At 33.8% G+C, this 17,125-nt stretch overlaps 1 protein-coding gene across 1 annotated transcript; it reads right to left on the bottom strand.

Annotated features, from left to right (window-relative positions):
* Positions 1-1,755: 1,755 nt before the first annotated feature.
* On the bottom strand, positions 1,756-9,020 carry LOC149773247 (POU domain, class 3, transcription factor 4-like). Its single transcript, XM_089946552.1, has one exon. It carries the CDS (start codon positions 8,923-8,925, stop codon positions 7,657-7,659), a length of 1,269 nt encoding a protein of 422 aa, XP_089802678.1. The 5' UTR covers positions 8,926-9,020; the 3' UTR covers positions 1,756-7,656.
* Positions 9,021-17,125: the final 8,105 nt, after the last annotated feature.

The raw sequence follows: 17,125 nt of genomic DNA, 5'->3' as shown, positions 1-17,125 counted from the left end.
GAGAACAAGGAAGAATTAAATTTATTTCACCTTGAATGTGGACAAATCAGGAAATCAAATTATAAATGACGTATTTTTGTTTAACTTCTTGACTGAGTGGATTGAAAATATAACTTCATTCATTTTTCTTTAGAGTAATAAGAACACATTAAAACTGTGCCCTGGCAGTGACGTTTTAGATTTGTTGGTCAGGTTTGATTTCTCTACAATTGCTGACTGTATGAGTCAGTCACATCCACAGGAAGGCTGACCCTGGTCATTTAATATGGTTTAAGACAATTATTTCCACAAACCTTTCCTTATTTTTAAAAAAAAAATCAAATTCGATCAGGTAATATATGCTAATATAGTAATATATTTTCTTCTTCTTTTCATTAAATTAGTTATAATTTTTATGTTTGTTTTTGGCAAAAGATATTTGATTTCGTTTAATTTTATTTCAATTTTATTTTATATTCATCTTATTTATATGCATTTATTTCTGTAGTTACTTTACTAATCAGATGAAGATAATGTATATTTTATATCGTCCCACCCACCTTTAAAATAGAAAAAGGGTTTCAAAATTGAAATCATTCACGGTTTAATTTTCCACTATAATTACATGAAAACTACAGTAGTAACATTTCGTTTAACGTGCATGTCAAAATAAAACAAATACATCAAGGTTTAGCGTGAGTGAATTCTAATTGAATGTAAATTTGCATAAATTTCAGAGACCAAGAAACATTTGAGTTGAGTAGGCCACCGGAGAGAGGCCTGCTACCCACGTGGTCCGTTATAAAAGTGAAGTGAAGAGAAACAAAATACATGTACCCGTCGGTTAAATTGACGTATAAATTCCTCGTCCATTTTTGTCAGAATTATGAACAATCACGTATATATAAATTAGACAGACAGATAGATAGATAGATAGATAGATAGATAGATAGATAGATAGATAGATAGATAGATAGATAGATAGATATATAGATAGATAGATAGATAGAGAAAGAGATAGATAGATAGAGATAGATAGATAGATGGATAGATAGATAGATACATGGATAGATAGATAGATAGATAGATAGATAGATAGATAGATAGATAGATAGATAGATAGATAGATATAAAGGTAGGTAGATTTGTTGAATGCATTTTATAGACAACATGATAAGTTATTTATCAGAACACAGTAGATATCAATATTTCAGGTGACAACAGACATTTCTAATACAATTCATCATTACATTAGATTAATGCAAAAGGTAGCTGTTCGTGTATGTGTTGGAAAGAGATTATCAGATTATAATTTGAATTTTGCAATATAATGTGCATCCACTGGCACGCATCAGTTGGTACATTTTTATGTATATTTGTATGAAAAATATAAATATTAATGAATTGAATGCCGCTTACAGTTAATTCAGACGAGCAACAAAAACAAATAAAGAATAAAAACAAATTTGCCTATGTTTAAAAAATAATCTAAAATTTGCAGAAAAAGACAAGTTCTATCGAATAACCGCAAATGCAACTAATAAAAATATCACTGCAAAAAAGATATCGTCGAATAAGTTAAGCCTGATATTTAAACAATAAAATAAACTTAAAGCAAAACAAAACATACACAAAAATAAAAAAATCATAAAGGAAAGAAATCGTGCAAATTAAACCTCAGCAATAATATGGGTTACGGTTGATGAAAGGGTAAATGATTTTAGCAAAGAAATTAGAAAAAGATAAATAATTTTAATGAAGAAAAAAGATTCGACATGATAAAAATGATTGTTTATTAAATTGTACAATATCATTTTTACTGATTCCTTTTAAAGGCAGGACAGTTATTAGACAACGATGAATAGCTAAATTTTAATACTTAAGTATTACTTCAGTGGGCACCATACCTTGTACACCATGGGCACCATACTTCTTACACCAGTTGCAAAGAATCAAACTGACACATAGCACATACAGTGTGTTAAAAACCGCCAACCTATGTATAAAGTTGCATTTTTATAAATAAAATGGTATGTATACAGCTATTGGAACAAATATAACATTACTTAAATTAAAATACAGTGAGAAAAATAAAATTGTTCTTTAGAATAAGACCAACAGGCAAGTTGAGTCTATTCAGACGTTAGGATAATGTACTGCATTAACACCAAATCCAATACTTTGCTATTTGTAATACAGGAATTCTGTCATTGAAATAAATACAAATGCTAATTAACGGAAGCTCATTCTTAACAAGCCAGTAAAATACATGTATTTGTCTCACTAATTAGCAACTTCTGTTAGAAATTACGGTGTGGGGAGGGTCTTTGTCTCTTTAAAGAATTATTTGGAATGCTTTCTCTACAACTGGAATGTAATTGTTTTTTAAAATAGCAATCATTTATTCTTTTCATTTCAAAATCAAGATTTGTATATATAAAAAATAGGAAGTTATTTTTTCAGTTCTTCATTTTTTCAGCTTATCGGTGTTAGTGAAAAATGTGCACAGTTTTACACAGATTATGAAACACATCCTATACAATATTCAGAACCAGTTTCTTTCTTTTTGGACTCTTCCTTCATACGATAGTTTTTCTTTAGTTTTGTTTTTGTTGGGGAGGGGGTTATTTTGTTGTTGTTTTAATTATCCTTTACGAAAGCTATATTTTCTCTTAATTCCATATATCGTGATCCGAACTTTTGAACCTAATTCTTCGCGTACAATCTCCAAATCTGCAAATTTGCTTAGATGTATTTGCAATGATTGCATTGAAAGTTATAGAATCAACAGATATCAGATCGATCGAATATTTCAACTAATTCCATAGTCAACGTGTTCCTACAACTTCAGACCTATTTCCTACATTATAACCAAATTCCATACCGATATCATTGCTAAAAGCTCCATCTAATCTGCATTCTGTGTATATATATATATATATATATATATATATATATATATATATATATATATATATATATATATATATATATATATATATATATATATATATATATATATATATACACTATAAAGTAATGTTCATGCAATTTAAAAACATTTTCATTTACGGTGCCAAAATTCAACTGAACTACAAGAGTTAAGTTTGTTTTTACTCCATTGGAAATAATTTTTGAAGACCAAAATATTCAAAATCTTTGTGAATTCCACATCTTTAAACCTTTTTTTCGTTTTTGTTGTTCCAGCAAATAAATACAAGCAATAAAAACTGTTTTTATAATAAAGAAAACTAAAGCATATAAAACGAATTTACGTGTCATATTATGTTCACCTTCGCCTGGTTGAACAATAATTAAAATATAGTGCGAAAAGTAAATATAAAATCCTAAGTAGCATAAATAAATTTTCTTAATGTTTTACAGCCTAGTATATTTGACACACCTTATTCAAAGTAGCAATTTGATCATACTTGAAAGACTATGTATTTAGCGAGAACAAATGAAGTTACTGAAATTCAAAACTAAATTTGAAACCGCTATGAGCATGTGACTAACAATAAATCTCTCTAATCAGTCTTACTTGATTGATGGGTTTGTCTTTTTTGCTTTCATACGTTTTGCAGACAAAACTGTCCAATGATTCCATTTCATATTTCTTTTGTTGAAAATAAATTCTAATTTCATACGATGACAAGGTCACAATATATATGATTAAGACGTGAGCCTCTGGAGAAAGTATAAATTGTAAGTAACTAAGTAGATTAGATAAATGAATTACTATTATCAATCCTGATTTAGCCCGAGCACGAATATCTTTCTTCCTTGTCCTTCAAGTACATTTGCAATTTCTCCAGATTTCAAATGGTTAACGTGTAACATTAGAGTTTGACAAATTCCTTATTTATAGTCTGTAGTAGTGATTCAGAAATCCATACCCGCAATAGTATTGCGGGGAAAGGAAAAGAATAATAGATCAACAAACAATAAAGCTATCCCCCCTTCCCCGAGGTATTTCCTCTTCTTATTCCCTGACCCCTCAAAAAGTCATGTTCAGGTTGTCGATCAGAGCTGTATTCCCACACATATCATATCAGGCTTGTAATTTATTACTGTGGAGGTTAGAAATGTCAGTGGTCAGCTGTCCTCTTGTCATTCATCAACAATCAAACCTATTCGTTCTCTCCATTCTTAGCGTGGAATCGTCGTCAAGTTGTTACGACAGATCGACCGGTCTTCATAATTTTGTAGTATTTGTTATATTTTTTTAACGAACTCATCGCTACTCGTCATTGTACCATGCGGAGGGATCACATATCAGATACATGTTAGATCTGCCAGAAAGTTGTCATACTGTTCTCCTTTCTTCCAATGCATTTTTGTTTCACATTAATTGTGACCTGTCGCAAGAAATCAAATACTATGACATGTGAAATCGTGTCTCAAGAAATTAAAATACCCATAGCTTTAAACTGTTATTGTTGTAAAGAGTTAGAACATTTTCTGGTGTTCCTATTTTTTTTTAAATAAAATGTGGTGAAAATAGAAAAATACTAGCAAGTCAGTTACTTGAATGTGTCAAATGTATTTATTTATTTATTTATTCATTTATTTATTATTATTATTATTATTATTATTATTATCATCATCATCATCATCATCATCATCATTATTATTATTATTATTATTATTATTATTGCTTTAAATATTCAGTTGTACGAAAACATCTTTAGGATTTCAAGCTGTCTTCGCACCTTTTTCACTATGTGTCTCCTCTATAACGGTGTAAATAAAATTAAAAATGTGTTAAACAAGAAAACTAGGTTAGACATTTTGCTGTACTATGAATATCTGAAAAAAATAAAGAATATGTATTCATAAGTTTGAAGCAAACCTCCATGTTAGACAATCTAAACGCTTGGGGTTTCACCTAGTATAAAGGGGGTCTACCATTTCATAGGTATATTAAAAGCTCACGACCAAAGAGTTTCACAAATTAAAAAATGCATAAACATAATCGTAGCGGTACTTCATTTTTTATTTTATATCTCTGCTTATTTATATTCGTATGTAAAGGGTCGTTTCGGTACCATGTGTGTGTGTGTGTGTGTGTGTGTGTGTGTGTGTGTGTGTGTGTGTTTGAATTCCGAAAGTAAGAAAGACCAAACAAGAAAGAAAATCAGTAAAACGAAAAGAATTAGAACTGGGGAGAGGGCGCATTTAAAATGTGCCTGGTTTAGAGAAGAAGAAAAAAAAAGCTGCAGCCTGATCTGGGTAGTCTTGAGAAGGCGTTAGAGCGGGACGAAAAGTTGATTAAATTCTTCACTTTTCACACCTCTCCTCGACTGTTTACCCACTGAAGCAGTCAGGTACTTGAGATGAAATCCAGGTGAGACGCGGAAATGGAAACCCGTGGAGCGGACGAGTATGATTGTGGCATGGTGAGATTAATTCCACTGAGGATGAGCGAAAATGCGGAAAATAAATTTATCAAGCTATTTAAACCACGACACATTTCTCCACCTGCCTTCGATACATAGGTGGATGCTAATCCAGAGGTATGATTTCAGCAGGTTTTTATGGTTGTTTATTTTTTTAAAATACGTTTAGTAGGGAAACCAACAAAAATACCTGCAAAAAGACACAGCTATAGTGTACATTTTGAAACTTGTGCACTTCTTTTTTTTAAAATTTAATCACACTAACACCGATGACCTGAACATATAAGATCGAGTAAGCATATCATTAAAAATGTCAGGATATAAGTTTATTTTTTACTTATAGTGGTTTCGTAAAATTTTGTTGCACAAACATAATTATTAGTTAATGAACAACCCTATGAATAAAAATTTCTATGTTTGAAAATTAAAACATAAAAATAAATAATGGAAGTAATTACCCCATTTTTCATGGCACATAAAAAAGAAGCCCTACTTGCCTCTTAAACAAATATCAAGGGAATGAAATGGAGTACTTAAATATCAAAGGAATGAAATGGAATACTTAATTTAAAACATATATCACAAACAATCAGTTATATGTATACCTGCATGTGACAAATATATCTCATGAAAAATGTGAAACAAAAACAAAATTAAAACATACAGTATTGGACAAACCGCATCTGGTTACTCATGTAATAATCACCATATAATTTATACCGAAAGATAGAGATCAGTTTGATCGAGAAATAAAATAATAAGCATATGTTCTCCAACCTAGGATGCGGTTTGAATTACGTAGTGAATCGTTTGTATGAAAAGACCTGGTTAACAAGAACCTCAAAACTATATGTTGATACACATTCCTTTACGAGAGACATATACATATCCGCACATTCGAAAGGTCTCAGTTGATTTGTGAATTATTTGTATATTATTCCGGGGTGGTCCAATGTTAAAGACTTCAACAAAGATGATACAAAATCTGTCCAAACAAAAAGAGATCGTCGTAATAAATACAGAAATAGCGATACTCTCACATAATCCAAATACGCGCTTTTTTTTGTCCCAATAGCTTAGAAATGGAACTCATATACTTTGACAGGAAACCATGCTCTATCCCTAAAACATTAAAAACAAAAAACGTATTTTTTTCTCCTTTTGAAAAACTATCAAAAATGCTTAATACCCAATCTAAATTTACGACGTTTTTAAACCAAAGGTGAGGTACGTAAATATACTCGGTTTTATTCCGCCGCCGACAAATCTCAGAAAGTTCTACGTAAAAAATTTTTTGTTGTTCTTGCAAGTGGAAGACATTTTCTTGGAAAGGATACTTTGTCGCAGCACTAAAGCCATTAGAATCATATTATATCTAAATAAAATCCCCCAAATAAACTGAAAAACGTAAGTACACTTAACTTCTCATCCAAGATAGCATGTAATTTACGTCTGAATTCGTCAAGGCTGACATAACTTCTTAATAGCACAGTCTCCCCTGCCGCTTATTAATGGTCTAGGTAGTGGGACAACACCGGCGTATCTTCAATCAACTTCTCCCATTTCACCAGGTTTTACCATAGAGAGAAATAACACTAGTTTTCAAGGTATCAAGTAGGCTCACATAAATTACGAAAGGAGTGTGTTACAGCAATCTAGATTTTCTTTTTCCCCCATTTTTTCTGTAAGATCTTCACAATGCTAAAGAGCTTTACCTAAAGACGCATTATGACACCGTAGCCGAGCGTCTGGCTGTGCAGTTTTACTCTCCCGGCGATCAGGACCCTTTTATTCCCCCCAAATTACATTAAGGCCACAGCTGGCACACAATTCTATTCATTTTGTATTCAATCCAGAATCTCCAGCACTAGATTCTCATCAATAAATCCCTGTACAGGCGAGAAGTGCAAAGCATGTGCTATTAGTTTATCCTCAGCTCTAGTTTGGGAGATTTTCTTTTAAAACTCCTACAAGAAATGACACAAATATCCATTCTGAATACATATTTTTTTTAAAACAATCAGCAGATGTAGCATATCAATATTGAAATAATTAAATTAAAACTAGTGTCCTGAGTACTTGTCAGGACGAATCAAACATATTTCTCTCATGATTCTAACACTCACAAAACAATTCAGTCCATAAATTTAACAAGGCAATAACGCTGACCTTGAAACCAACTTCATCCATGAAAGGTACTACGTTCTTCCTGCCATCTCACAGAGAGCTAAGTTTGACTGTTTTATTCCCATAAAATCCCATAAAACAGGTCGCCTAGTCAGTGTCCTTGCGCTTGACTACGGGGCGGAGGCGGCGTCACGTAGTGATGATGAGATGGTTGTGTTTGCATGTGGGGTAGGGACATTGGTGACATAATGTGACCACTAGGGGACATGTGAGATGACATACTAGAAGGGGGCATCCCCATGTTCATACCGTCTCCGGAATCTCCATTTGGTTGCAAGGGACTGTTTGACGAGTGTTGCAAAGGTGTGTCCTCATTCCCGGAATCTGAAGACATCATAAGGTCTCCATTATTGCCCATAGGGCCAACAGGGGGAGTCATTCGCTTTTCTTTTTGCCTCCTGTTACAGAACCACACGCGCACTACTTCCTTTTCTAACTGAAGCTGGTCCGCCAGGTGTGTTATCTCCGGGGCGGAAGGCTTGGGTTGTTTAAGAAAGTGATTTTCAAGCGCACCTTTCACGGTGACCTCTATACTTGTTCTCTTTTTACGTTTTCGACCCTGAGCCGCGATTTTGTCAATGTTTGCGGAAGAGCCTGTACTAGAATCTGCCTCCTCTAGCCATTTTTGAAGCAAAGGTTTTAATTTACACATATTTTTAAAGCTCAGTTGCAATGCCTCGAATCTACATATTGTAGTTTGACTGAATACATTACCGTAAAGCGTTCCGAGCGCAAGTCCAACGTCGGCTTGAGTAAATCCCAGTTTTATCCTCCTCTGTTTGAATTGTTTAGCAAATATTTCCAAATCGTCTGAGGAAGGTGTGTCGTCATCCGGAGGTGTCTGGGGTTCTCCGCTCATATGATCTGGCTCCGGTTCTCGCATAGAATGGTGAATCTGATGAGCAGGCGATAACATTCCGTTCATGGGCGGTAATCCGTATCCATGATGCTGCAACTGGCCCCCTCCAGTTAAGTTCAAATGGGAGGGGGTCATAGGAGAATGCCATGCATGAGGAGAATGTAACTGTTGAGGGGGCCTGTGATGAAGTGTGGTCCCGGGATGGGACACATCGGAATCCATTAGCCCCGGTTTCACGTCCCTAAGGTCTCCATGGTTATTGTGCAGGTTAAGGGACATTCCCTGGTTGGACCAGTGCCCCGTGTCAGTGTTGGAAATTCCTGCCCAGGGGTTGTGGTGGGCGAGATGGTGTCCATGGCCATTCTGATGCTGCGGGGGCATATATTTCATCTCATGCGTGTACTGTTGCTGTCCCACAGAGCAGGAAAGGTCCAGATGGTTCCCAGAAAGGGTTGATGGCGACCCCGGACAGAGGTATAGCCCTGCACTAGCGGCCATCATCCTCCCGTCGTCATTGGAATCAACACAAGAGGAACAACTAGGCTGATATTATAGACCTGTTTGTCGTCTGCGCTTCTCATGTACACTGAAGACTTCTCTGGTGTGCTCTGCGAGCCATATTATCATTCGCTTGATTGATGTCATTGTAAAGCAAGGCCTGATTGGCGCGTCATAGTTTGACTGACAGGAAATGTGCAGCCCCAGTCTCTTAGTTCCACCTATCTCTTCGTGGATTGGTCGAGGGCGGAAATAAATTGGCATGGGGAGTGGATTGATGCTCTCTATCTCTCTTTCTCTCTCTCTCTTTTGGAGAGTATTGCAAAATTAAGGTAAGACTCGCTTTACTCCTCTACAAACATTATTTTATTCAGCCCTAGATTGACAACAATCTATAAACGACAAGGAGAAAAGAGTCATTGCTGACCGGTATTTGAGCCAGCTAAGTAGACTTCGCTTCAGTTTGATAGTGTTTACAAATTCAGAGTAGATACGAGCTACAATCAAGGGTGATCGTCTTAATCTGTGAGTAAACGATCCGCTCTCTAACTGCAACGATACAGGTCAACACTCGAATGCCATGATATTATTTACCTTCGTGCTTTGAAAAAAAAACATCATGCAAATGTCGATTTTCGGACATAGGTCTTTTCATTTAGGTTTCAAACACGTACGTTTTAGGTATTATACTGAATCATGAGAATGAAATCTCCAAATCATTAAAACGCCTTCAAGGGGAAATTAAAATTATATAGCATTCTATTATCGAAGGTAAGTGGGCACTATTTTTCTTCCTTTCATTCGAACATATAATAATCTATCATCTTTCGTGCTGCATTTGAAAGTCTCCTCTGTGTGTGTGTGTGTGTGTGCGCGCGCGCGCATGTGTGTGTATGTGTGCGTATGTGGAGAAAAGTTTCAGTTACTTTTGTTTCTTATTCATAAAAAATGCATGTAAGGAATCAGAATATGGATAAATACAACTTGCATTGAAACACAAGCTAATATACAAAACCTCTTATCGCAATAGTTAACAGGACAAATCTAGAATGGATGGTTGAATATATATATACACACTGTGTCAACAAATGTTCCGATGTGCCCCGAATAAATGTGGATTTTTAAAAACTTAATCTGAGCTCCTTCTATATGCTGCATATATATATATATATATATATATATATATATATATATATATATATATATATATATATATATATATATATATATAATGATCCATTCTCAATTATGACTCTAAAAAGTCACATGTTTATCACCATTGAACTCAGTTTGTTTCTTGTAGTAGGTTATATGCTGTAGTTGTGTGCTAATATGCTAATATTTAGCTTCCTGTAGTCGGTTATATGCTATGTTGGGTTGGTGATATTTAGTTACCTGCTGTAGGAATTGATTAAGTATATTCAGTTAGACTGTTTACGTTTCTAAGGTAGTAGATAATACTAAGTATCACGGGCAGATGTTTTCCTGGTATATTGAATTCTGCGTTATCCACTTTGCATATATTCTCTTAAATTTGGCTATTTCAAACAGGAAGGGTATTGTAGACAATTGTTTTCATAATTTGAGAGCACAAACGTGGCTCAATGATAGTTTAATGTAGACAGGAATAAACATAATTAAGCTTATATAACTATTCCCCACAAAATACAGTCGTGACGAATTCTTGCTCCGGTTGCTATTATTTCAGATTGGAACTTCAAGCGTATAGGGCAAACTGAAACGCGTATTCCGGAAACAAAACGTTATTTCTATCATTTTTAAATAATTTATTTATTCTACGATATAACTACATGAAGGATAAGTAAGGATTTTCTTTTCTCGAGACTTACAAAGTTTCAAATGAATTATAGGCAAATGGTGAATTAATTCTTTCTAATACACATTCACTCTGTCTTTGTCTCTCTCTCTCTCTTTCTGTATATCCGTCTGTCTGTCTCTCGTGTGTTACTTGTTCAAATATATTACACAATAACGTGTTTTACATCATAATTTTCTTCGTTTTTAATACTTCAGCACTTTAAATTTCCAAAACACGGATGAAAACACGTTTATGGCAAGCTACAAGTGTTCAAGGTCAATGAAGAAACTTTTATGTATCGTAAGCCTAACTGAAGGCATTTTTGATATGGGGCCCCGCTTGCTGCCTTGGACCCCGCACATACTAGGGCCGGGCCTGTAACCTATACTACTGACCATAAGAAAGGAAATGATGGGGTGTGAGGACACACCTCTTCTTGCTGAAGAGATGTTATCATTTTTTAGCGTTATCTTGTTGAAAATGACAAGTTATAGTTGACCAGCAATATAGCTAATGCTCGTGTTCTCGCGTGTTCTCGCGACAACTTTGCCAATTATATTTTTTGCACTTCTCGAATTATAAAGGTATTATTTCATAAATTTCGCGTGAAACGTTTGACGGATTACATTCTTAAATGATTTAAATTCATCATTATATCGGTTTCTCTATTAGAAGCAATTTCATGGCTCGCAGTTATTCCAAGGTAGGTAACTCCCACATGTGTGTGTGGGTATGATTAGGATTTTTAACGTAGTTTAATAAAAGAAATTCAGTCATATCGCTACGATGTCTGCATTGTGGCAGTTTATAGTGATGTCTAGCACTGGGGCATCATGCCAAAGACATGAAGCATGATGTCCCACCCATTCACATTATCCTGACACTAAGCCGACCAGTCCTAACACTAACCTCTTAATGCTGAGCTCCTAGCGAGGCAGCTGTTAGTACCATTTTTATAAGTCTTTGGTATGATCTGGCCGGGAATCAAACCCACGACCTCCCGCTTCCAAGGCGTACGCTCTTACCACTAGGCCACAGAAACGGTTAACTCCCACATGAACTATAATCGAAAGATTATGGCTTTGATGGCTTTAATTATTTCTTTATGCTCTATAAGAAAATTTTACGAAAAGAAAAATATTTGATACATTTGCCTCCTTCAATCTTTGCATGCATTTGTCCATCTAGTAATCCTTTCATCCATTCTATCATCCAGTTGGTTGCAAACGGGACGGGGGTGGGTGGCTGAATGGGCCCTCGGCTCCAGAGGTCTTGGGGCGCCGAAACCACTTTGTGCCATCATCGTCACCCCGAGCGCCATTTACCCTTAGTACACCACTGCTACCACCTAAGTCAGCATTGTATTATACTATATCCAATCGAACTGACATACAATCAACAATATAGCTTATTATTTACTCAGAATTAACAAATGATTTTATATATATATATATATATATATATATATATATATATATATATATATATATATATATATATATATATATATATATATCTGTGTGCGTGTGTGTGTATGTCTGTGCATAACTATGTTGTTGAGTCATGTAAGTAATAATAGTAAGTAATAATACTAGTAATAATAATAATAATAATAATAATAACCCAAAACTTACTTCCATTCACACGATATATCTAACCAACAATCTAATGAATGCTTCAAACAATATGTAGAAAAGTCAGGGTGACCACATAACTTTCAGACAAAAAGTCCTTGGTTGTAGTCCTTGGTTGTATCCGCTCCTAGGAAAAATAATGCACACTTAAATCGAAAAGGAAATTGGTAAACGTGTTATCAAAATATCGATGCATCCATTTTAGAAAGAGATTTTCCAGTAATGCACTGTTCAGGAAATCAGTACCTTGAATTGTTATCTACATTTCCAAATGAAATATAAACGGTTGATGCAGAAGTCCTGGAGACACATACAGTTTTGGTGATAACTGTAATCATTTTGATAATTTGCATCATATCTCTGTATCCACATCTCTGACCAAAAAGGATAAAAATGCTCACTTGTTGTCAGCCTGAAAAGTCCCTGGGGATAAAAAAAACAACGCTGTAGGTGTTTTAAACTAACTAATGTATTTAATAATAATATATTATGACAAGTAGGTTGCCATTAACAATATTCATTTCAGGTAGATTACTTCCTGTTGAGGAACATTTTAGTAAGCATTATTCAGGTATATTCGGAAGGGACAAAATGCATACAAATGTATGGTAGAAGTTACAACCAAGTGTCGCAACAGCCTATATTTCTTAAAAACCTAAACCTCAATGTTATATTCTTTTTATTTAAAAAAATCGAATTCCGTTGTAGGGCATGTGGCGTGCCTCCCCCTTGCTGTCACTTGAAATCTTTGTTAAAAGTGATGGTAATGAATATTGAAAACCTTCGTCGTTTCATGATAACGCTGATAACTGTCAATACATTTAACTACAGGCAAAATTTGGCCTACTAGAGCCACCACTAATGCGTTTTCTTTTACTTCTAACATTTCACACTTTAATTTTACTTGATCATCATTTACTAATTTATGCAATTTTTCCTCTCTAAACTTTTAACTTTAATAAATTCTTCTTCCACAATATAATAATGACATCACAATGAAGTAGACATATCGCAGTGATCTGGGGTTTATTTTTTCGGTTCAATTTTTGATAACTGGGTCAAATTTAACTAGTTACTAAGTACACGTTGTCGCCTTATCAGTCGTTGTGTCTTGAACTACAGGCGAATCTTATCAGTATGTAAAACAATTCCCGTTGGATATGAACAACCTATGTGATACAGTCTTTTCTTGTCTCTAAACTGCATCCTCCCAAACCATATGTCTTTGTCTTGTTTTCATCTGTCCCCCTCCCCCCCCCCGACATTTTCCTGATTGCAATATACAAAGTTCGCGTGCCTTGGTTCCGTCAACCTTTAATCTCGTCCGAGCTGTCACTCCCATGTGACGCGCCGTCCAGGTCCAGATTTCCCCAGATTCCTCTGTGGTTATCCGAAATGTCTTATTACATAATGGAAGGGCAAAGGACATCTGCAGAGAAACACACATATGCCATATGTAGTGAAGTTCTGCCAAGCTCGAAGATTTAATCTTACGCAATTATCTCTCAGCTTTGCTTTTTATTGACTTCAGCAGCTTACCCTGCTAACTGATTATTTGAAAGAAACCAAATTATACAAGCAAGTGATGACAGATATTAAAATTTCTTTCAAATGTGACAAATTTATAGCTTGTTAAAAAGAGAAAAGTTTTTTTTTATTTAAAAAAAAATTAAAAGCACTAGATGCGTGTAAATGTCTTTCTTGATCTATTTAAGTCTGTCATATTCATTGTATACATTTTATAATGTAATTGTGTATAATTTGTTTGCGTGTGCTTGTGTGTGCGTGCGTGTGTGTGTGCGCGCCATGGTGCATATGGAGAGAAACCTTAAATAATCTTCTTTTTGGAATTTAGGAAACTGAACATATTAATAATTTTGACAAAATAACTGAGAGATGATCTATTTTTCCCGGCAGCGTCATTTTAACATTATTTCATACAATTCATCAACATCACGGAAAACAATCCGGAGGAAGGTATTGAATAATGATTAAATCTTTTTAGGGAACCTAGAAACATGGCGCCATTATGTTTATGATCCATCCGTTTTTAAGAATTTCTCCTGACACCTTAAAATTTCTTGTTTAGTAGTTTGTAGATAAACTCAAAAATGATCAGTCACTTACAATCAGTTTTTGAAGCGACCACAGCCATACACGCAATATTCGGGGACATAGAAAATTTCAGTCTTGTGAAGAAAATGTGTTTTGTTTCTTTAATAATATTATATATGCAGACCGTGTTTTACTCCTCTACTCTGATGAAGATGAAATCTTTGGCATATTACATTGTATCATTCACGCATGGTATACATACGTTATGAAATGATACATTGTATCATTCCCCTATCGTATACATATGTCATGAAATATTTGGCATACTACATTGTATTATTCCCATATGGTATATATATATATATATATATATATATATATATATATATATATATATATATATATACATATATACATATATATATATATATATATATATATATATATATATATATATATATATATATATATATATATATATATATATATATATATATATATATATATATATATAGAGATAGATATATATATAGATATATATAGATATATATAGATATATATATATATATATATATATATATATATATATATATATATATATATATATATATATATATATATATATATATATATATATATATATATATATATATATATATATATATTTAATTTAATTATTTTTTTGTTAGTTTAAATTTTTTATATTCCATGCTTTTGTAATGGAACTTTATTTACTGGATTTTATATTTTCCAGAAATTCAGTTTGACCTGACTGTTTTCCGTAAATACCTAATAATAGAAACTTTGTATCTAATGCTGACCTTGGTTCGGAATCAGTAAGAGTTCAAGTAAACAACTTTATTTTATTTTTTATTCTTTCCCAGAGTAAAAATCATTGGTTTTATCAAGGCCATACTGGGGATACTTGATGTTATGCATGTAAAAAGCTTCTATGTTGTTCAAGAAACATGAGCACGTGACCCTCATACGGTAATTTTTTTCTTTTCTTCTTCGGTTCTTAAATTAGTGTATAACTGTTTCTAAAGAGAATTTAGTCAGTCGGGCTTTAAACCGTTGACACTTAAATGTGTTGTGACCAGTCTGAGTTACCTTTTTAATTTTTCGTCAAATTATTTGGATTCCAAGAGATTATTTTTCCCTGGAAATAAGTGTGCTCTAAATTAATTCTTGGACAAGGACAGTTATCGAAAACACACAGAATTCAAACACTGGAATATTATTTTATGTGATTTAAAAAAGAACTGTTCATCGTGATTCGAGATGGGCTTTATCAAGATATAGTGATGCTGTTTGGGATAAAGGGTTCGCCAAGTAGTTTTCGACGTCTAATGAATTTGATTACCTCTGTTCTTCATAATTGTGATGATTACATCGATTATGTCATCATCTGCAACGACAACTTGAAAGAACATTTAGCGACAATTCGGACATTCTTTGACAGACTGACTGACGCAAGTTTGACAATTAATTTATTCAAACGTGAGTTCTGCCGTGCTCGTGGAACATTTCTAGGATATATCGTGAGACATGAACAAGTTAAACCTATAGATGCTAAGGACAAGGCTAACTCTGAATTCCCTGTGCCTGTTAGCAAGAAGCAACTGATCAAATTTTAGGTATGGCCGGATACCATCCAAACTTTTGTTACAATTTTTCTATAATTGCTGAACCCCTGACAAATATATTGATCAGGGAAACCATGTTTCATTGGACTGAAAAATGTAAGGAGGCTTTAGATAACTTAAAAGCCATACTTAAGAGCGCGCCGGTTGTTACTGCTCCAAATTTCAACCAATCATTTAATCTGTCTCTTGATGCAAGTGACGTTGGGGTTGGACAGTAATAATTCAATAAGACGAAAATGGTATTGATCATCCAGCGTGCAATTTTTCTATGAATTAAATAAACACCAAAGAAAGTATGTTTGGCTTTGATATTGGCATTAGAACATTTTGAAAGTTACATTAGTTCAGCTCCTTCTTCAATTATTGTGTTTAGTGATCACAACCCCCTATTTTCATCGGCAAGATGAAAATTAAAAATCAAAGAATATCAAGGTAGAGTTTCTTGTGACAGGAATATAGTATTGACATCAGACACATCAAGGGAAAAGATAATTTAATAGCCGATGTACTTTCTCGTGTATATACATGTATTATTTCATGTATACTTTGTATAATTCATAAGAGGTCATCTGTGGGGTTTTTTAACACCTCATATGTGATTAATCTATGGCGAAAAGAAAACTTTATTACATAAATCTTTCTTTTTCTTTATGGAGGCAAGTGTTATGTATATCTGATTTAATTTATATTTGATTTAATTTAATTGTTTATTTGTTAGTTTGAATTTTTTATATTCTATTGCATGCTATTTTAATGTAACTTTATTTACTGGATTTGATATTTCCCAGAAATTCAGTGTAACCTGGCAGTTTTTCGTAAATACCTACTAAAAGAAACATTGTATATAATGCTTACCTAGTTCCTGACCTTGATTCAGAAGCAGTAAGAGGTCAGGTAAACAGCTTCCTTTTATATTTCTTTTTATCCTTTCCCAGAGTGAAATGATTGGTTTTAGTCACGGCCATACTGGGAGTACGTGATGTTAGGCATGTAAAAAGTTTATATGTTGTTCTAGAAACATGATCATGTGACCCTCATACGGGAATCTG

This window comes from Sinohyriopsis cumingii, unplaced genomic scaffold (assembly GCF_028554795.1).
Source record: "Sinohyriopsis cumingii isolate HCF-2022 unplaced genomic scaffold, ASM2855479v2 utg000741l, whole genome shotgun sequence".
Taxonomy (NCBI): domain Eukaryota; kingdom Metazoa; phylum Mollusca; class Bivalvia; order Unionida; family Unionidae; genus Sinohyriopsis; species Sinohyriopsis cumingii.
This window is presented reverse-complemented; position numbering and strand designations above follow the sequence as displayed.